This window comes from Mytilus californianus, unplaced genomic scaffold (genome assembly GCF_021869535.1).
Source record: "Mytilus californianus isolate M0D057914Y unplaced genomic scaffold, xbMytCali1.0.p SCAF_4, whole genome shotgun sequence".
Taxonomy (NCBI): domain Eukaryota; kingdom Metazoa; phylum Mollusca; class Bivalvia; order Mytilida; family Mytilidae; genus Mytilus; species Mytilus californianus.
In genome coordinates, this window is record NW_026262690.1 from 76,731,102 (window position 1) to 76,755,365 (window position 24,264).

Here is a 24,264-nt window from a genome sequence, read left to right on the forward strand (position 1 = left end):
AGCTTCAAGCCATCCTAAGCCGTTGTATGGATTTTCATTCATCATGAAGCATTGCTTGCTCACTGTATATTTATAATGTGATTCTCGTATTTTTTCTCTCTGACATGACGTGATTGGGACATTCGTCTGCGTGTACTCCTCACAGTCAATGAAAGACGTTCCACGAAACTTACAGTGTGTTATAAATAAATAATTCAGCTTTATTTAGAGTCGGCATAGTATACAAATAAGGACATAACATAAGCTCTAATGAGCTTTTAACCGACATAGTGTTTACTACATAGTGGCTTGCATATCTCCTATTTTAACAAGATGTTAACTGCAGATAAGGAATGCTGTTAACACAAAATGAAAAAATTATACTTTCCAAAGATATATATATATAGCAAATAAAAGGACCGCTTAAAGTATTGACCGAGGTCGTCTTTATTTTGCTGCTGTATAAGATGTGAGCTCTTAAGTTCTTTTTTGATTACCTTCTGGGATCTGCCGAGATGAATATCATAAATGAAAGATGAATATTTTTTTTGGGACTATGTGTCTGGTATACAGTCATGCCATTTCTATATTTCTTTTCCAATGGACCAATTTAAAAATTCAAATTTCGTCCTTTCAAATTACTTTGCGCATTCTCAGCGTCCTCCTGGACACATCGGGTATCCCGATCCGACAACTAATGAAATTTAAAGTTTGTAACGGTGGGTATAGGTAAAATCTAGATTCGATACCCACGGAACATAATTCATCCGTGGGAATCGGATCGAGATTTTACTTACCCACCGTTACAAACTTTTCATTAATTGCTCCTCGGGTTTCGGATCCCTCCGCGGTTTCGGATCAGTGGATACCCGGTGTGCTGAATGACGTGAGGATCAGTCAGTCTTAAACAGTGACGCTCCCATAGTGTAACACCATTTCAGAATTGCTCAATCCATTTTAATGAATTGATTTTATAAACATCATATGCGGTTCCGTATTCAGAATACAAGATACTTTATATTAATGTATATCTCCATAAAAATATATTTTTGATATCAGTCTGTATTTTGTTACAAAGTCTATCTCATTATTATAGATATTTGTATCTCAGATTACTGTTTTGGCTATAGAAACATCGATAAATCAAATATCACTTGTTTTTGCAAATTATCACGTGCAGTGTTAATTATAAGATGACATGTCTACGAGGGCGTTGTTCGTGTCAATTTTCTATCAATTATCTTTTCTTCTTTCAGTAAAATGTCAGATAATCCCTGTTTTTCGTATTTCAATGGTTGTGGAAATATCTTAGACCCGGATGAAGATGATGCACAAATCGTACCAACACTTAATCTCCTTAATATTAATTACGATATAAAGCAATATGTAGGACCATGGTGGAAAGGTGCCTGTTTCAGAAAAAGACAGAATAAAACAGTTTTAAGTAACATAAATGTACAATTTAAAAGTGGAGAGATGACCGCCATATTGGGAAGTTCAGGTTAGATTACAATGAAATTGTTTGACCGAAATCATAAAAGGAATAAAATACAAAAAGAACAGAAAAAAAAAGAATATCTTGAAATTCGAAGTATTTACTAGTATCAGGCCGGAAGAGGAGTTCTTGAGACACAAAATAACAACTCACAAAAGACCGGATATAATAGTACTTACGTAATGTAACAAACCAGGTTTATGCCCTTCTCTCATTATTATGTATTTAGTACTATAAGTGGCATATGATAACAGTTATATTTCCTTATAGTTTGATTTGATAGAAAATGGATTTATCATTCTTACATCTAAAGGATAGCTTGACAATAGATTTTTTCTTCCTTCTTATGATAGGTGTGGGTTTGTATGTGAACTGAAACATCGCCATAAAGTAGCGCACCTGCTTTCAAAATTCAATATATTCATGTTTTTAAGAGCTATATAATATTGTCTTTTTTTTTTGTCGTCTTAAAAAAAATCCTTTCGAATATTTCAGGTTCAGGAAAAACGTCTCTTTTAGACGTTATATCGTCGAGATACACAGGGAAACTTTATGGTAAGGTCTACTTCAACAATTACCTTTGCACCGCAGACATAATTAAACAGTACGCTGCTTACGTCATGCAGGCCGATCGTCTGCTGCATAACTTAACAGTTCGCGAGACGCTGAAATATTCTGGTATTCTAAGACTTCCTGGAGCATACAACGACAAAGAAATCAATGCTGAAGTGAGAATTATTTATAATCCATGGTTAAGGCAAAAACCAAATCCCTGAAGACATGAGAATTGTTAATCATTTTTCCAGTCTTTGATTGTAAATGACTCTTCTACACATCTTAAATAACAAAAGCTTAATTATTTTGATTCTAATTATATGGCTGGAAACTTCTTTCTTTTATATAGAAAACAACATTTGAAAACTAGACAGATAATGTGTTTCCAGTCGATATTTATTAACAGTAATCGGTAATCGGAGGTACTATTAGTATAGAAATTTCAATAAACACTACATATAAAGAATAATTGAATGTTGCTACAAGAATTTGTTTTATAGGTTAATCGCGTGATAGCCGACATGGGGTTAAAACACGTGGCAGATTCAAAAATAGGTGGAGCTGTAATCAGAGGGATATCTGGCGGAGAAAGAAGGCGTGTCACTATTGCTATTCAACTTTTACAAAACCCAAGTACGTTTGGTCTTTTGTCGGTTTTTTTTGTGTTGTTTGGTTGCTGTCTATTTGATTTATGTTTCTAGCTCCTTTTATCTAATTATTTCGACAATACATTTCTACAGTAAACATTTTTTTCATTCCATGCAACAGTTGACCATTTACCAAGAAACAATATTAATTTACCTTCAGAATTTGGCATAACTTTTATCTTTTCGTCTTTCGGACATGTAACATTGACAGTAGCGAAGGCTTAATAATGTATGTTTCAGCTGGTAGTAGCGGTCTGTTTCATATAATCCTTGATATTTGAATTCACGTAACACGTGTACTATAAAAGTCGTTCATTTGTTTTCCAGAAATCCTTTTACTAGACGAACCTACTACTGGTCTCGACAGTTGTACAACGCGTCACCTGGTTTCCAGTTTATCAGACATTGCCCACAATGGAAAAATAGTAATTATGACAATCCACCAGCCAAGATCTGATGTGTTTAAATTGTTTGACAACATAGGACTTTTAAGTATGGGAGAAATAGTATATTTTGGAAAAGCTAACCAAATGGTTGAATATTTTGGGGGACTTGGATATCCATGTCCAACATATGCAAATCCGTTAGACCATTATGGTAAATACAAAAACTATCATCTTGTGTTGTCCCATTTGACTCTTAGCGTTCTTTATGAAGATAAATATAGAAAATGCACTTCAACGGAACGCAACAAATGAAAGCTGTTCCTTTAACTTTGATATTATTATTATATGTGTCGCATTCCCGATTCTAACATTACAAATGAGTAAAGATTCGCATCGGATGATGTATGGATAGCATAAGACTTTTACCCTGTTGACGCACCCGTTCTCGTTCCTTTAATAATTCATGTGATTCCCTCAGTTTTTGCTATTTATTTGATTTGTATCTTCCTAATGAATTTATGAGATTTGAACATCAGTAAACTTTTAATTTATTATACCAACAACAGCAACAACAGTTATTCTTCTATACTGATGTTGTTGCTGTGAAAAATGACTTGTTTTCTGTTTATAGTTGATCTTGCAAGTATCGACAGACGAGACCGTGATTTAGAAGTAAGGACATTTGCTAAAGTAGAAAATCTCATCATGACCTATACAAACTCGATCATCAAAAGAGAAATGGTCCAGAACATAGAAAAAGAGACCATGCGTCCAACAACAAGAAGAACAATGCTGCACTTAGACAGACCACATTCACCTATTGTTTTCACTGTTATGTTTTGTCTTATAAGGTAAGTAAACGGAACTAATCGTGCTTTGATAGCTTCGTAAATTTTTTTTATTAACATTTCGTCTCAAAACAATTTCTTCTTTCGTGCAATCTAAGATTTCTCATCATATTGGTTTACTGAATGAAAATAAATGATGCATTTCACAGATTTGTTGGCTTAGAAATTAATAATTTTCCTTGGTAACAGATATAAGGACATAACAAAGAACGAAGTATTCATATTTCATCTAACATTCAATATTTCTTAGATGTTTTACGATATTCACATAAGATAAGAGAAACTAATTGTCTACAAAAGTCTTCGGTTGCATCAGGATAAATCAGAGAAAGTGTCTAATAAGTGGAAAATATATACCAAAAAGGGGTGGGGTGGGGGGAAGTGCAATCAAAAACCATCAGTCGAACAAAAATAGACAACATAACGGATCAAAAGAAAAAGGCAAGCAACAGGGCTCGTATGCATAAAACCACTTAAGTTAAGAAATCCAATCGTAGTACTAATTTATCGTTGGACACGTAGCAAAATTCGTCCGTTCGGAACAAATCTTAACTTAAGTAGCTTTATGCATACGGGGCCAGTCTTCTAAACACGCAGAAAACTAAAGATAAAGCAACATGAACCCCACCATAAATTTACAAGAAAGAGCAATAGATGATTTTTACAAATGTTGCTCCTGGGTCCCTTTGAAACAACTCTTTACTTTTATGCATGTACGAATCACTGTGTTTTGAGTTGTTATCGAAAGTTACGGGTTAGTATTATTTGATAATATATACGTCAATTTTCGTTTGCCTACCACCATACTCATTTAGAAGCATCGTATTTATCATTTCAGAAGGATGATGGTAAATTTACGAAGAGATAGATCTATATACTTGTCTCGTATATTGTTGTTGACTATGTATGTACCATTTATACTGGCTTTTCTGGGACGTTTAAAAGACAACCAGGAGTCTATACAAGATAGAATGGGATTACTTTATCAGTCTACAAATGTACCTATGTTTGTTGCCGTCCTAGTCCCTGTGGCTGTTTGTAAGTAAAATGGTACACAATCAGTTTATAAGATATTTATATCTTAAGGATGTACTTAGGTCAGGTTTAGGAATTTGTGTCAGATGTTCGGACTCCTTGTTTTTTCCCTACGTTACAGGGTAGAATATTTTGCCCCATAGCACCCATTTTTCTTTTCATATAAGACTATTAAAGCTCATAAAAGGTTTACCAAAATTTAAGCCGATTCTATATTTCTTTTCTTTCGATTTGAGACCCAAATAATATCAATACAAACAGAAGGTAAAAGTCCGAATCAGCCTTTTCCCGCCATTAAAATAAAATTAAATATCTCGAAAAGGAGCTCCATAACCTATCAATATTTTTAGCTTATTTTGTTCCATAACTAATGCTCTTCCGACTTAATTTCACCTAAGTACATCCTTAAACGGGTCGCGTCAGTCATTTCTAAGGGAGCTACCATTTGATTTGTACGCCGGGGGGGGGTTGGAGATAGGATGAAAAATTTTGTCCTGCACTTTTTTAAGTTGTAATCTCTGTCCTGCCTTTTTATTTCTCACTCTATTCGGTCCTGCCTTTTTTTTTTTTATTAATTTATTCTCACTTTTTTTACATAAATTGTCATCCTGACTTTTTTTTTTGCAACGTTGCTCATCCTGCCTTATTTTTTACTCAGAACTCCTTTCCTGCCTTTTTTCTTTTTTTCAAATTTCATCCTAGACATAATTATATAGTTTCTTGTGAAACCTTTAGTTTCACAACCATATACAATTTCATTTCGTATGACTTTAATAAATCATATTTATTCATTCGGAAAAGCCTAATTATAGATTTATTCATTTGTTAATGTCGACATATTTTTACTTTTCAGTTCCTCCAATACGAGATCTGTATTACAGAGAATGTCGGGACGGACTGTATTCAACTACAACCTTTGTTTTATCATACATTATACATATCATACCATTCCATGCTGTAGCAAGTTTAATATTTTGTTTGATTGTATATTGGTAAGTGTTATATCAAGCTTGTCATATATAGCACCGAACTTTTCTACGTATCTATACATCCTTGGCTTTCAAATGCTTAGATTTGAGCGTTCCTGATGAAGGTAATTCTAGAAAAGCACATTAAATTTATAAACTGTTATTTTCATCAGTTACAGGAATTTCTCAAAATAATTAATCTTAGGCTGATTCAAAATATTTGTTCAAACTCGTAATATACCTATACTTAGTTTTACTACTTCGTTGTCGTTATATATATATTTTTTTTTTCATATCCATACCAAAGCAAGATTTTGTCAGTTTTGTATGTCTACAACACATATCATTGGTCTCAAATTACATGAGTAACACGACAGTTTTCACTACTGAGAAGAAAATCATTCCCATTCCAGAGCACCTACATTCATCCCATTTTTAGTTAGTTTATATCTTTAGGTTTCTGTGAAGTGTTTAGTACATTGTTGTTTGTCTATTAGTCTTTTTTTATTTTGGTTGTTGTGTTCTTCTTCTACGTATAACTTCGATTGCCCCTTGGTATATTTTGTTAACTTTTTTTCTACATGCCAGACTATTTCCTTAAGTTTTCAAGTATTAAGAGTAATGATTCATCTGGATTTGCTACTAATGGAAGTGTCTCAAGGTTTCAGATTTAACAGATTCTTCTTATATCAAAGTGGAAAAACTGGACAAACAAAAATTTAAAACAATCAGATTAAAAATTGTCCTTGATTTCTTTAGATTTCCGAAGGTTTTTTTTCAAGCATTGTATCAATTTGTTTTCATCGTACATATAGGTTGTACATTTGTGTCTTTGTAAGGAATGTGTAAATATATTTTTGCTTTGTTTTGCTTATCTCTAAATTTAAGCGACATGATGTTACAAGATAGGTGAAGCTAGCAAAACAATTCATTTCTACTCTTTACAGATTGTAGACGGTATTTCTATATGCTATCACTATCAACAATTATTTGCATGTTTTGCATGTTATACTTTTAAACACGTACGTGAGAGTAATGTAGAATGCGGTAATGTTTCTTTATAATTGGTGACATAGGTTATGTATTTATCATTTGTGGACGGTTTTGAATAGTTGTATTTTTCTATCAGTACTACGTTTTTTGTTAATTTTAGGGTTACTGGTCTTTATCCGTCGTGGGAGAGATTTGGAATATATTACGCGGATGTATTCGCAATGCATTTTAGTGGTGAAATAATGACCATAGGAATCATGGGAGTATTTTATAGTCCACAAGTTTCTCAAAGCGTAGCATCACTGGTTATATCAGCAACAACTCTGTTTTCCTCAGGATTCATCAGGTAAACTATTTACTCTTGTTTCACGTATGTATGAAAAAAATCTGTTTTAATGAGACTCTTTTATTTTACAAAATGAATGTTATTATATAGTTCTTTAGACTTTTAAATATTTAGCTCCCGATTAAGATTTATACACCCTCCACCTCTCCCCATCCAAAATTGTTGTTTATTCAAGGCAGTAGGCAATTATAAAGTAGGTAACTGAAAATATATCAAAAGGATAGAAATACAAGTATTTACCCTGTAAAATAAGATACTGGCCCTGAAGGAAACGAATGAACGCATCTTAAATTTCACATTTCCTTCTAAATCAGATTATATAGAGCATTCCAATGCTTTTCAATGATTTATTACTATTAAACACTAACCACCTCTTAAGGGGAAGTCGTAAAAAACCTATCTCCAGATGGAAGATAATGAAAAAAAATTTTGGAACTTTGAAGGATAATTTTGAATATTGCATACATTTCAATAAAGTGGGTGTTTTCGTATTCCTGAAAATGTATATGTGCATTAAGAGCTATATTATTTTTTCAATTTACTTTCAGAACACTGCCAGACATTTTGCAAATATTTCAATGGCTAAGTTGGGGCGTTGTAATGAAATATGGAGCAGAAATTGTAGTAGCTAATGAATTCCACAACCTCAATATCAGCTGTGTGGCAAACAAAGAAGGTATATAACAAACACGGTTCTTTTTTCTCGTTTGGATTGTTTTACATTTGTCATTTTGGGGCCTTTTATAGCTAGATATGTGGTATGGATTTTGTTTATTGTTGTAGGTCGGACGGTGACCTTTAGTTGTCAATTTCTACGTCATTTGGTCTCTGGTGGAGAGTTATTTCATTGGCAATCATACCAAATCTTCTTATTCTTATAACATATGATACATAAGGGATGGACAGATGAAAATGACTTGTAAATGCATTTAAGAATTTTAATACCGGCATGTTTCCAATACTGTTTTTTTTTCTTCGCCCTTTCTTCTGTTCCCTGTACTTTGGGTTTTGGGGAACCAGTTAATTTATAGAATGTTCGTGAAATATGTGTAGATTTGCATCAATGTTTCAGATGATTGAATTATGTTTGCCAGACGTCCAGTGGCAAATATGTCATGCATACTTAGGAAACAAAAATAACAATTAACCCAATAGACTAGAATGGAGGATGAGAAAATTAAACTTCCACTTGAAAAGAGTGTTATTAAGAAGGGGACAAAAATTATTCTGCAACATGACACACACGACCTCCCCCCTAACGAAATATTCTCTTTTGCCTATAGATGACATTTTGTGTCGTTGGTTTGCTTTTTTCATTGCCATATATCCTAGATTTCTTTTCATTCATACAATGCTATGTACTGGTCTCGTGTAAGGTGTAGTTGTTCAATCGGATGTGCATATATATGTTTATGTATGGTATTAATACACAGTTATTATTTTAGATGACTTATTACTGTCCTAATTTAAGTTTATATAGTATAGGTGTATTTTGCCTTGAGCTCGATCGTGAAGATGTTTAACCCTATTTTTTCTATTAATTAACCGTTTCCATTTGTCCTGAACGTGCACGACATATTTGACCCTGGATAATTAACTTGCTATGATCAACCAATTAATCAATATCATTTACCTTTGTTGCAAAACAGCTGAAGTTGACGAAACAATTAAGCTTTACTTACTACACTGTTTTCAAGAATCCAATGATATGGCTAAAATGTTTGACATTTTATAAGTACAACGGGTTGGAATTATTGCATCACTGACTTTCAGTAAATCATTTAAGTAGTTGGTGGTGAAAGAAAAAAAGTGTGATCCGATATATGATTGGTTATTGTAGGATATATTTTTTTACATTTATAGATAATTTCTATGTGTTAGTACCACTGTCGGCATTTTATTGTGTCTTTATAATCCCATAAAGTATCAGATTGCCGACTGGAAATATCACTGGGAAAGTTAATAACTTACTAACAGGATTTTTATGGGAATACAGATGCATACGATTTTCACTGCCTAGAGAAAGGAAATACTCAGCAGTTAATCTAGGGTAATAACAACAATTCTTAAGGAGCCAGTAACCCACGTATCTTGAGCCCGGATCAATACCTACGGACCTGGGAGCCCTATCATTATAACCTGGACCCTTATCAGTCAGTACAATGCTCTATTATTGGAGGCAGGAGTCCCCAAAACCTTGTTCAAAGAAGCCTGGAGCCCATAATGTAAGAGCCTGTAACCATAATGTAAAAGTAGGAAGGACTCCGGACCCCAGAGCTCGTGTTATCCACCTACAAGAATATTTACGGCAGGTCCACACTTTATATATCTTTTTTTATTCGAAAAGAAACCATAATTTAATGCACGTGTTACGTCACAAACTTTACTATTACGTGCAAACCGTTAACCAATATATTTTTAGAACTATACGATTTTATTTATATAACTATTCTATGTAGATGTGATAAAAGCAAGAACCGTCCTCTCGCTTCATGCAATTCCCTAAACAGTGGCGGATCCGCCGGGAGGGGGGTTCCGTGGGTTGGAACCCCCCTTTTTTTGACGATCAATGCATTTGAATGGGGACATATAGTTGGAACCCTCCCCATTTTATAAATGGCTGGATCCGCCCCTGCCTAAAGCTCACGAAATAATTCAAATTTTAAAACAGTCGTTCATATAGTGTTAGCCGGTCCCTTTCTGTCTCATTGCATGACTACCTGTTACCTTGTATTGTCCATGTTAGAGTGGAATCTGCTTTATCTTAGTTCTGCGATTACACTGCGTTTAATTTATAACCTTGAAAAGGTTAAGTCATCAGAAATTGATTTTAATCATGAATTATATTACTAGTCTATGAACCAGGTAGGGTATTTACAAGGAGTACATATTATACAAACATCATTATCAGGCGATGACTATTAAATTTGTGTTTGCATAAATGAAAACGAAATTTGATTAAAACTGCATAAATTTGTTGTAGAAGTTAGAACTATGTTTATTTTTAAGTTTAAACACAAAATTAACAAACCATAATTTAGTCCTGATTTAATGATCAAAAAAATGTTCCTCTTCAAATATAAGGGGAAGTAACTGTGTATTACTGCGATGAACCATAAGAACGCTAGATTTGTGTGTTTATTGTCCCTAAATTTATTTGCTGTTTTTTTTTTATAACTAATATCATATACCATATCATACTAATGCTTGCTGTCACCTTTATTTTACCGTTCACTGTGAATTCACTATGTAATGAGTGATAGCAATGTCGAGCTACTAGAACAGGTCATTTTTTCAAGATGAAACATATTATAAGGTTGCTGAATAAATCAAAAGTTTCTGAAACCATGGAAGTAATATTGAATATTGAATATTTGAATATTTGAATATTACTTCCATGCTGAAACCAATCATATTTCCATAGTTTTCACGGTTGCAATTAAAACCAATAAGATATTTGTCAAATCCATTTTTCTCTCCATGCCTGAATTAGCGCATTTGACTGGTCATTTTCTTTCATTGGAAAAGGGGGTGGGAGGAAACATCTGAATTTCTCTTATTTTTTTCCAAGTCCACACCTCTAAGAAGGAAAATAAATTCAAGACCCCTTCTTTCAAAGACATGAAAAATTTAAATCCTAGATATCATCTTGAACCATTGAAATATATCCTCAAATACAAATTTTACGAATAATCATGTAAGAAACAACCATTAATATTATAATCAGTGTTTTTATTATATGGAAAAGGGTATAATAAAAATGTGAACGTGGAATAGTTCTTTTTGGTTTGTTTGTTGGTTTATGGCTATAATAGCTGGAATGAAAAACCAATTCTTTGTAAAATAATAGTTCTTTATTAATTGCTGGTCAATGTTCAAGTGACCACAATTTCATTCCCAGGTGAGGCCCAATTAGGTAAAATAATTATATACACAAAGGAAAATATCTCATAAACCCTGTCACTGGCCCCATGCCCCATGTCACCTAAGAGCTAAAATCTATGATAGCGTAAATCTTTTGTAGAAAATGTCAAATAATAGCTATTTTAATTCTTTGTCGAATTCTGGTATTTTATATAATCTCTTTTAAAATTAACTTATAAATTCGGGTGACATGACGACAGTGAAATTCTTTTATTTACAAAATAAATCAAAACTCATTTCTATAAAAACTATAGTAAAAATATGTAAAAGATCTATAAGAAAAAGTGATGGTGCATTTTTCCTTATCACAAATACATCAAACCATTATTATTATTCCCTATTATTGTCATTCTTCATGTCCAACAAACCAACAGAAGATGGTCATGACTCACATGAATAAACTGACATTGAAATGAAGTGTGAAGCCAAAAATTATGACACAAGAGATACAGATATGACATCTGAATCAAGTGTACCAGCCCAGTAGTCAGCACTTCGGTGTTGACATGAATATCAATTATATGGTCATTTTTATAAATTTATGAAGAGCATTGAGGACCATAAATTCCAAAAAGTTGTGCCAAATATGGCTACGGTAATCTATGCCTGGGATAAGAAAATCCGTAGTATTTCGAATAATTAATACTTTTGCAAACAGTAAATTTATAAAAATGACCATATAATTGATATTCATGTCAACACCGAAGTGCTGACTACTGGGCTGGTGATACCCTCGGGGACGAAACGTCCACCAGCAGTGGCATCGACCCAGTGGTGTAAATAGTTATCAAAGGTACCAGGCTTATAATTTGATACGCCAGACGCGCGTTTCGTCTACATAAGACTCATCAGTGACGCTCAGATCAAAATAGTTAGAAAGCCAAACAAGTATAAAGTTGAAGAGCATTGAGGACCCAAAATTCCAAAAAGTTGAGCCAAATATGGCTAAAGTAATCTATGCCTGGGATAAGAAAATCCTTAGTATTTCGAATAGTATATACTTTTGCAAACAATAAATGTATATGATAGCTTATGTTTTCCTGTTATTCAAAATAAATGAAAAGGGTAGGGCACTGGATGTCTCAGCTGCTCATCGCTATCAAAAATAAAATGACTGAACTCAAGTAGGGACTTCTAGCACTTTTGTTTTTTTCAATTAGCAGAAAGCATATTGTTTTAAACTTTAATAAAATTGAGTTTTACATCGCACACAGCTTAAAAGGTGCCCACTTTCTATTCTCAATTTTATTGTCGGGTGTTAGAAGTCCAAGTGATAAAGTTTTATGTATTAAGTATTACAGTAGTATCTTGTTGCAATCGCGATTGCTAATTTTAATCTCATAAATATCAGGTCTTTCTGTCGTTTTCAGTAGTGAGTACCTTTTTATCAAAACGAGGTACAAGAATATTATGTTTGCTCGTGATATACTTTGAACTGCTCCTTTATACATAATAAAATGACAAATATAGAAAGATTTTAGTGAAAAATGATAATGAGTAGTATTGCATCATCTCTGTTTGTCTGACCGTTCCTAGCTTTTTTCCATAATCATAATAATTTCCAAATCATAACCATAAACACATCAATTTTTTTGTAGGTGTTCCATGTCAGTATCCAAATGGAGACATGTATCTAGACGATTTTTATCCGGACTCTTGGGAAAACATGGAAAGGAACTTTTACGCTCTTGGTGGATTTATTGTGCTGTTTACTGTTCTGACTATAACTGCATTCAATATAAGAGGAATACCAAACCTTCATTAATGTAATTATAAAATATTGAACTATGAGGTAGAACCTAATAACATGTATCATTATGTGAACTCAGGATCTGTTTTTGGTTTGAATAACTAATATAAGATATTTCTCTAAATAGTTTTTATGACACAAAGAGACAGTAAAAAATCTGGGTTTTTTTCGCTGATAAAGCATGTCTTCTTAATGAGATATTGCATATGTTGTAAATATTATAAAAAAATGACACCAATTAAACAAAAAATATTAAAATATTGATATGTGTTTGAAAAAGGTGAAATATTGGAGTATACTATGATTTGTAATTTTTTTAATTTCGTTATCATTGAAATATGCTATTTGTTCACCTGGACAATGCAGAATGTAATAAAACAGGGCTCCCTAAGTCTGCTTTCCTGGGATGCTTAGGGATATTGTATAGCAGAGGAAATTTGAATAAAACGATTTATCAATTTACAAAAAAAAAATTGATATGTGTTCTTACGTCGAGTTGTTTGTATTGAGAATAATTTATATTTTTTTTTAGAATTTTGAGTAAATTTTTGATGTTTGTACTGAAATCGGTGAATGACAAATTTTGTTTTTTTGTTTTTAGAAAATTTGTCCAAAGAATAAGCTAAATTGTGGAGTTTTCAATTTTTCTAAGGCTAAACCAAGATACGTAATACAAATGTTGACTCATTTTTTAGTACTTTTATTTATAATGTTGATCCATTTTAAACTATCAGATAATGCATTAACGACATCCTCCACTTTATAATTGATTAATAGTCTAAATTGGTTGGAAGTGGAAGAACGAATTCAATATCAAAAGGCAATATTTGTATTTAAACCATTAAAGGATATGGTTCCTAACTGTATACGAGAAAAGCTTTATTTTACTGACAATCAAAATTATAATTTACGTTCAGCTGATGAAAATCTATTGAAACTCTCGAAGCCAAAACATTTTTTTTAAGAAAACTTTTATATATTCTTGTTCTCAAATATGAAACAGTTTACCAAATGAAATAAAGATGAGTAATACACTTGTATCTTTTAAAACAAAATGTTACAATTTGTTCATGAAGAATTCAGATTAATATGCTTGTTCATTGACATCTATATAAAATTGTATATTGTGTATATACCATTATGATATTGTATGTACTTTATGTATATGTTATTATTACTTAGAGGACTTCCAGGAAGATTAGTTTTACCTATGGGATTATCCTCTTGAAATAAAGATTATTTATTTATTTATATAATGACAAAATTATGAAACACCTTTATTTCGTGATGATTATACCGAAATGTAACTTAAAAAACTAACCGAAGGGAACCGCGTATTATTACATGAAATAGGTATATAAGTAAATATCAGCTTGTGACAAATGATAACATTGAGATCAGTTTTTATCTTGCAATCAGCTTACTATGATCAATTACACGTATTGCACAATTAACAGTATGAGTATACCAATTATCGATTGCTTTGTTTGTATACGGTATACCGATAAAATCTCCTGGTTTCCTGCCTATTTTTTTGAGCGAACGGTAATATTGAGTGCTAACGCCATTGAAAATTTATCTATAGTCAGCTTTGCCTAACGGATTTGGAACCATAGTTTCTTAAAAATTTATCAACGGAAAATTCAGGAAACGTATGTTATGTAAATCATAACTGTATACCGAAGCACCGACTACTGAGCTAGCGATACCGTCAGTGAGTTACAGTCCACCAGCAGTGGTATCAACCCAGTATCGTCAAAATAAAAAGAAGACGAGGTAAGATTGCCAACTCTCCACCAGACAACAAATGAAAGAAGCTAGCCAATGGGATTAACATTGTTTTAACGTAAATATTAAGTAGCAGGATAAAACAACATTCAACCTCAGTTTTTCTTCCAGTTTCTGAAGCTGGTATAAATAAATAAATGTTGTTTCGTACATTTTACGAATATTGTATAAATGTCATGATTAATTCATTGATAACGGCTTTGGCTATACTATTGTCTTCATTGGTTTATAAGCTCCAGAGTCTGTTTTTGATTTTTCAAAGTAATTTGGCCTCGAGCATCACTGAAGAGACATTTTTTTTTATCGAATGCGCATCTGGTGCAGTAAATTAAAATTAATGTTTTCAACTTGTTTTTACAAATATCATTTAATGCCTCGTTCACACGTACATTTAATACGAATTGAATTCGAATCGAATTCGCTAATCGCGTTCACACACTCTTCTTTTTAAATTTGAATTGATTCGAATTGGCTAAATCGCATTATCCAATTCGCATTAGAAATACGTTTTTGTTAATACGAATTGAAAGTTAACGTCGTTCGGACAGTAAAGCGAATTTGACGCGCATTGCAATTCGAATTCGAATTTACGTTTGGACGTAAAACGTTTCGAATGCGAATTAAACTAATTCGAATTAGTTAATGCGAATCGAATTCGAATTACGTATGAACGCAGCATAAGTTTAATAAAGATACAATAAAAAAGAGTTCAAGAGAGCATCGATGTCAATTTAATTTTATGAAACAAATAAGAACAAACAAATATACAAAAATGACAAACCAATCAAATGACCAAAAAAATTAACGCAACAGTACTTTACTAATGTGTAAATTTCATAAATCGATTAATCGATTACTAAGACAAAAACTAATGAAATCGAATAAAATCCAAAACGCGCAAAACAGGGTGTGTCTACAGGGAAAGCGTCTTCTCCCATACAAATTCACACTCTGTCAAAATATCACAGTTGGAAATAACCTTGACACAATCTGTAAAATAATAGATTAAAAAAATGTACCAGTAAGTTGTTTCTGTTGAATTTTTTGTATAGACTCAAACGATTTATAGCTTGACATTCGTCTGGTAGTCAAAATCGTATTGACCATATTGTATAACGTTTTAACTTTATTAGCGTTATTGCAGTCTTATTGATGTCATCTCTACATTTCTTGTCAATTTAATCTGAAGGCGTAAATGTACTTTACTTCAAGTTATATTCTAATCAAAATACTGAAGTCCTGATGACTCGATTAAACCCTTGATTTGATGTCTGAAGAATAAATAATATACTGGTCAACAAAAGAAACGACACAAGGCAATGTATTTTCCATTTAAAATGAAATTGGATACACTGTACCAAGGTAAATAATTGTCCAATTAGTCTAGTGTTATTTTCTTATCAAAACCATTGATTTAAGGCAATTACGCGATTTTTTTTTGTTGCAATTTTTGTTATTTCAAAAATCGTATTTTCACCCAAAATTCAAAAATCGATATTAGAACTAAAACCTTTAAACTAAAACATGGTCTGATTAAAATTTTGAATGCCTTTGCAAATATTTGAATACTTAATTCTCATCTTCGAAATTAAGTGTCGACTTTTGTCATCATTTTCCGCAAAAATAATTTTGACCCCTGTGTTCAATAACACGGTATTTTCTCAATTTCCAATTTGGTCAGATTCTTTTAATCACATGCATTTGCTTTGCAAATGAATGTTTTTCATTGGATAATTTAACAGTTTTTTCTATCTATTATATTTTATGATAAATTGGAATTCAAACTTGTGTATCGTTACTTTGTTGACAAGTATACATGTCTAAATATATTTGTAGACTGTTTGAAGTAACTTGTTTTCTTAGGTTCAGTGTCAAATATATCAATCACATTTTGAACAATAGCATACTTAAGGCAACAGTAATATACCAATTTTTCAAATTTCGGAAATACATTTAGATGACAAATCAAGGTAACCCGAAACAAACACTGCAGGAATCGCGTCAACCCCAAAAGGAGCGAGACCTGGTGCGTCGATAAAGTAAGCATCTACTGTTATGCACTCATCACCCACCATGCGAACCCACACTCAGTCAAAATGTCACAATCTGGATAAGGACACGATTGGTAACATTACAGATTATAGACGACTATTCTGATATCTAAATTTGAAGGCTATGATTAAATATTGTTAAATGATTTACTTAACATTTATCAATTTGGTAGGTTCTGTGGGCAGAATGGATCGAAATAGACAACTGAAAAAGGAGAAAGGTGTTAGTGCTCTCTGAACGCAGCATTAATTCAATGAATGTTCGCTTCGCATTCCAATCGGACATGACTATGTATAAACAGCCAAACAGTGACCTTAACTAGACATTAGGGAAGTCCAAATGACAATAATAGTATACTAATGTTGGCATTGTTTGATTATACAGTATGAGGTGGTTGTCCAAAGACCTTGGCATAAACCTTATTTTAATTTAAACGCAATTTCGAAGCAATTGAAGAATAAGGACTTGCAACTCCCAAACCTTTTTCTTTACAAAATATCACACTGATTTGATTTTACATATATATTGGCAGTGTAATGTGAGCATTGATTTTTCATATATATCAGGAGTTTTGGACATTTCTATTCTATAATTAATGTCATGTAAGTATACAGTAACACACTTTGATAGACATAAATAAGGAGATATTGAGTAAAAGTCAGCTCGTCAGCAATCCAACGCAATAAAGTAACCAGTATAGACATCTGTTGACTATATTGAAAATTTAGAGTCTATCGTAAACTCAACTCCGCTTGCTGGACTTCTAACATTGGAATAAAGTGCATACATGTCTGACATTAAAATGTCGACCGAAAGAAAATATTTATGAATTTGTTGTGTATATTTTTTATAGAATTTCAACAAGTTATTTCGTTAGCTATTTCATAAGAATCTTTTAGAATTGGTCAAAATATTACCAAAAGATTTAAATAGTCCTTTATATTTTTTGTCTGTATTTAGTTAAGTTTTGAAAAATGAAAGCATTGCTGATTTGACATTTATAATATGTATACTGAAATTCCATGCACTGGAAATAGGTGTTGTACGTATGATTTCATGACACAAACCCGTACATGCATTTACCAAAAGCTCAAGGAGGAAAGAAGCAGTAGTGCTATTTTATGCATTTACTTAAGATATAGTCACCAAACAGTTCTTCTGTGTCAGCTGTAATCAAGTGGGCTCATGCAGTTTATTACGTATATCATAGCCCTATAAAAGATCTAATACGTATAATCATGAGGGTATGTTGTCTCTATGGTGATATCTAGATATAAAATAGTATAAGTAATAACAATGCCAATTTCAGTCAGGTAAAGTAAAATAAGAAAAAAAAACTTGAAAACTGGATTTAAAATAAATAACACAGTAGGCCTATAGTGATTTGAAAATTACGGATATACACCTGAAATATTGGTGAAAATATATTCAATATAAATAAATCTTTTTGCAAAATAAATGCATTCATGTATTATTTAAAAAAAAAGGATTAACTTAAATGTATCAATATGAAAGTTTCATGTTATCATTATATAAATACCACAAGTCATCTGATAATATGTGAATCGATCGATGATGTAAAAATGTAAATGACAATGTGTATTCACCTTCATCCGCACGCAAGTCGCAAGTCAAATTTCATTATATTGAATATGATTATTTTCTCAAAAGTTTATAATATGTAACATAATCTCTAGCAGATAAATAATCACTTATTGAGTAATATTCATCCCGTCATAGCATTTTGAAATACTGTGAGAAGTTTGCGCAAGTGTAAGGTTCCACGTTCCCTTTGTTGCAAACTTGTCTTAATTACCAACAGAGAACATCCTAATTGGATCATCTGGCGATTGACTGTCAAAGATTAAGCCAGCAGTAGTTTACCGATGTTCAAATCTCGTTTGCGAAGAGACTAATGAATGTAACTAACAAAAAACGAACTCCAAAAGGAGCGAGACCGGGTGTGCCGATAGGGTAAAAAGTAAAATAACAAGAATACCGAACGACAAGGAAAATTCAAAAGCTCAAACACATCAAACGAATGGAAGACAACTGTCATATTCCTGACTTGGTACAGGCATCTCTACGCGTCTCCTGTTATGCATGCATCACTCGCCATACAAATTCTCGCTCAGTCAAAATGTCACAATCGGGAATAGGACACAATTGGTAACATTATAGATCACACGAGACTTTACCGGCATCTGAAAAGTAAGAACACGTAAACATGTCACTCGTGAGTTGAGGAACCGACACATCGTACCAGTCAACCAATTTATGATGGTGATCGTAAAACTGATGAAGAGTCGATTTTATTCGTTCTTCCTAATAACTCTGTTGGAGCAGTTTTTGTGTAAGGAGCACACACACCTGTTTATGAAGTCCGTATAATGTGAACATGTGCGAGCGTTACGTATTAACTGAGATATGTAAACGCTATACGATGGGGCAGATGGTATGTTACAGCTGAGAAACGGGAAGTTGACAATTTGAAAGTTGAAATAATCACGTTTGTCATAGATTCTAGTTTGAAGTCTTCTGTCTGTGTCAATTTCGAAGACAAGATCAAGATATGAAGCAGACCTTCTAATTTTGTAGTATCATTAATCTCACGTTTTCTGGGATATATGAGATGTAGCATCTCATTGAAATGTGGGTTATTGAGTGACATTATATCTGAATGTGAGATTAAAGAAACTTGCAAGATGCTTTTTCTTTTTGTCTTTAAGAAGGTTCTGTATGAATTTTGCCTCATATGAGTTCAAAAACAAGTCTGCAGTAGTCGCGTACAATTAGGACATATAATCCTGACATCATGAGGGCACTTTTCAGTAAACGTGATGGGTTGAAAAAAGTTTTACAACAGGCCACAGCTTTCAATTGTAGGACAGTCATTTCGCTCCAATTATAATGAATCTTGTTTACTATCCGGCGTGGCGTTATATTTACATAGTAAAACGATCATGCCTACGTTTTTATATATCAAGTAAAGCAAAATGGACGCTCCCCCTGAGCATGAGAAGCTTTTGTACACAAAGAGTGCCTGGCATACGCATACACGTGTGTATGTAAGTCCCTAATCAGGTCGGACGTGGCTTTGTATGAACAAAATCTGTAAAGCCACACTGGTTTCCTTTAGTAAGAGTAGTTTTAAGGGTAAACTACATCATACAATTTGTAAACTAGTAATTTACGTTTGTTGTTTCTCTTTTCTTCATTTTTTATTTTTTATTTTTGCTATGGCGTTGTCAATTGTCTTCGACTTTTTAGTATGAATACCTATTGGTTTCTTCCGCCCCTCTCTTCCAAAGCCTTTACACTTGTATAGATTTATGTTATAAATTGTACCACAAATAGCTTGAAAACAGTACAACATATAATTATCTCACACGCAAAGCACAAAATGTTCTATCTTTAAAAATCTTAATTGTGATATTTTATCAGCACACAATGGATCAATCTGAAGTTGAATACAAGGTCAAACGTAAGCTTACACGAAAAACGTAGAAAGTATAGCCAGATTAAGGACACACAACTTAAAATTAGAAACTTGAAACTGGACTACGTTCCTTTATTTTGTATTAACAAGTAACACATAGTAACCGTATTAACGAGTGAGAAATGGACAGTCAACTGACATCAACAATCACTTTGGCCTATTTCTGGACAATGAATCTACTGACTTCGACCTAGTTACTGACACATTGTTGTGACTATGCATTCATAACATTGCAACCAGAAATTAATTCATCGAACTTTGTGACAATGACTAATAAACAATGTTTATATATTTGCTTACACGTTAAATTGGATGCCCTACACTTTATTTTGATAACCCATCTTTATCTCATCGGTATTTTAACACATAAAGTACTGACTTACTAGTAGCTCAGATGACTCCAAATTATGATGGCTGGCAAATCAATTATACAGACTTCTATTTTCCCTCTAGACTGCTAGAAATAACTTGCAGTTGTTTTTGTTTATGTGAATTGTGTTAAATATTTTAGTCACATTTAGAATGCAGCACATTTGAAAATATCTAAATTTGGTGGGTTCAGAGGGCACAGTTGGTCGAAAGAGACAACTGAAAAAAGAGAAAGGTGTTAATGTTCTCTGACCGCAAGATAATGAATTCAATGAATGTTCGCATTACGACCGGACGTGACAGTGTTTATAAAAGAGTCAAACAAATACTCTTTGCAGAAAGGATCTTCTTACGAGATTGGAGATGTCCAAGTGACCATTATGATACACTCATATGACCTTTGTTTTTGTATACAGTATGCAGTGGTAGCTCAAAGACCTTTACATACCATTATTATTTTCCTTTTTCCTAAGACAAAAATCCACAGCGTGGGCTTTTCTTATTTTCAACACTGTCATTTATGGTTGGTTGAAAAATTCTAAATAGTTCTCATATTTAATCAGGAAATCATTATTTTGGGTCTCTAAGTTTAATTAGAAGCGTATTCAGGTAAAACTAAAAAGGAGACGAAGTGGTTACTTGTGAATAACTTGTGAATAAGGAAACAGGAGAGAACCAAATCTTATGTTGTAGTAATTTTTACTCGATTTCAAAACAATTTTAAGAAATTGAACTTGTTCAACTCCAAACCTTTAGTTTTTGAGATATATTGTCCTTACTAGTGAAAACCCACTGATTTCAGTTTTTTATCTAGTTGCCAGTATTGATTTTTTAATATATCTAGAGTTTTGGAATTTTTTTTCTGTATACTTTATGTCTTATTAGTATATTAATAATAAAATTTGATAGTAGATATAGATAATGATACAATGAATAAAAGTCAGTGGGTAAGCAACCTAGCACAATAAGTAATCCAGCATAGACATCTATTGAATATTTGCGATATTTAAAATTCCGAGAGTCCATCGGAAACTCAACTCTGCTTTCAGGACTGCCGATATTAAAATAACGTGTAGTATATATGCCTGACTTCAAATATTCGACCAAAAGAAAACTATCTATGACTTACACCTTTTTGTGCACATTTTATTCAATTTGCAATATGTCACTCGGTTAGCTACGTAATAAAAATCCACTGAACTGGGCCGAAAATAAAACAGCTAAAAGATTGAATCTTTTTGGTCTGTTTTAATCATTTTTTGTAAAATTTCTAACTAAAAACTAGACTGAGCAACACGAACCCCACCAAAATCCGGGGGTGATCTCAGGTACGATTAATAGCTTTACATATAGGATAAGGACCCATGTCTATTGTGGAAAATCGTTTGTCCTATTCTTTTTTGTGTCGTTGACGTATACCTAATATCTCCTTTTATTAACACTAACGCCTTGATATGACTTTTAAAAAAATCTAACAAGCTCAATTCAGCTCTTTAAAAAATATTGTTTACGTAAAATAGCACCCCAATGGCAAATGAATAGGTATCCTGAAACCATTGCTGATTACATGTATATGGAATGTGCATTTTATACACTGGAAATAAAGGTTAAAGGGATTATTTCATGGAAAAAATTAATGGAAACAATAGTGTATCAATATGAGAGTTTAGTTTATTCATATAAGTAACTAACACAATCCCCTGATAATTATGATATTTCATCGATTGAAGGTGTAACATGCAAATGACGAAGTGCAGTCCCCCTCATCCGCACGCATGTCGCAAGATAATCTTCGTTATATTATATATGACTTATATCCGACTTCAAAAAGAAATGGCACGAGTATGCAAATCTTCGTGCCATTTCTTTTTGAAGTTGATAATTACACTACTAGGCGAAATGAATAAATAGGGATAACAAATAACATACACATAAAACATTTAAACGGGATGTATATACAGAACTTTACCTAGACAAACTTGTTACTCAATCACATCGAAGTGCATAATATATCTGAGGTCTTGCCTCAATTCGGGTGGAAAAAGGACGCTACGAGACACTCCCCGTAGATCAAATAACTTGTTTAGTTTGTGAAGATTAAATTGAAACGGAAGAGCATGTATTGACTTAATGTTCGTTGTACAGCGATCTTAGAGACGAACTGTATAAGATTAAAATTTTGAAAACGAATTTCAGTCTTTTGCCGAATTCCGCTTAACTTTCATATATTTTAGCCAATCACAATATTAATGTGATACAAAAATTTTCCAAAAACCTGCAAACTTATTTTAGTTCGTAGAAGACGTTTTTTATACCGACAGTAGATGCAAATATGTTTTATGATTTAACTTTTTTAAGAATAGCTGTTTTTAGAATGTGTAAATATACTAGCATATTCCTGAAGTACAATTACTTATAGTGGAATAATCAGGCATTCATAGCAAATAATACACCGTGTAATCCAGCGATAAGTTTGTATTGCTGGGTTTGTACTTACATGAGCAACACGACGGGTGCCACATGTAGAGCAGAATCTGCTCACCCTTCCGGAGCACATTAGATCACCCCCAGTTTTTTGTTTGGGTTCGTGTTGCTCAGTCTTTGGTTTTCTATGTTGTGTTTTGTGTACCTTTTTTTTCTCTGTTGGTCGTTCTCTTTTTTAGCCATGGCGTTGTCCGTTTATTTTCGACTTATGAGTTTTAATGTCCCTTAGGTATCTTTCGCCTCTCTTTTGTACAAGCGTTATCTTCCATGTTTTCTCGGTTGTAAACCCTGTGTTACATACAAAAAATAAGATCGTAAATACGTGCATGGATAGTATAACTTCGGATTACCTCACGGTCATCATCGTAAATTTAAGCAACAGTTGTACCACGCACTATTACCAGCTATCGGTACGACAGATGCAATAAGTAACACAGATTAAAACTGCTGTACACGATTGCAGAATCCATTGTATTGCAATAGCAATTGGAACCGCAGACAAAAATCTGATGTACCCGATAAACGATCAATTGATTTTCACTGAATAGCAATCGGGTACACATGTGCAGATCTTATTGTTTCTACCGTACCGATAGCCGGTATAGGGTGTTATAGGGTGTATAGTACGGATGTTTAAAAAAGCCGGCTTATATAGAACAGCCAAAATCGACCACATTGCCTGAGGGAGTGCGACCTTATATATACAACAGCCAAAATCAGTCCCACTGCCTGATGGAGAAGACAGCTTATATACAACTGAAAAAATTGTCCGCATTGCCTAAGGATGTACAATCTAATGATCCGTTGTTAATAATGAAATTTTCGTTGACCATTGACCAAAGATTTTGAAGAAAAGAAAGAAACTTGATTTAAAAGACGTCGACGGACTTTGGTCGTATCTCTTTCTAGTTTTCTTAAAACTTGGATGGACGCTGACGGGAATGAGCCATTCACTATAGTGAAGTTTAGGAATTATTCAATTTTAATTAACAAAATTAAAGCGAATAGAAAAGCTGGAGGGAAATGTAGAATGACTTCCAGATAGAGAAGAAGAAATTTGTTAGAAATGAAACGGTAAATGAATTTATTGAATTTATTTCCATCAGTGGTTCATCTACACTAAGACACATATTGAATGTCGCTTTT

At 33.0% G+C, this 24,264-nt stretch overlaps 1 protein-coding gene across 1 annotated transcript; it reads left to right on the forward strand.

Annotated features, from left to right (window-relative positions):
- The first annotated feature begins 854 nt into the window (after positions 1 to 854).
- LOC127698736 (ATP-binding cassette sub-family G member 5-like) lies at positions 855 to 14,922 on the forward strand. The gene is made up of 10 exons (XM_052202380.1): positions 855 to 1,480; positions 1,970 to 2,202; positions 2,530 to 2,662; positions 3,004 to 3,273; positions 3,694 to 3,913; positions 4,749 to 4,948; positions 5,799 to 5,937; positions 7,067 to 7,252; positions 7,801 to 7,928; positions 12,775 to 14,922. Exons 1-10 carry the CDS (start codon positions 1,240 to 1,242, stop codon positions 12,939 to 12,941), a joined length of 1,917 nt encoding a protein of 638 aa, XP_052058340.1. The 5' UTR covers positions 855 to 1,239; the 3' UTR covers positions 12,942 to 14,922.
- The last annotated feature ends 9,342 nt before the right edge of the window (positions 14,923 to 24,264 follow it).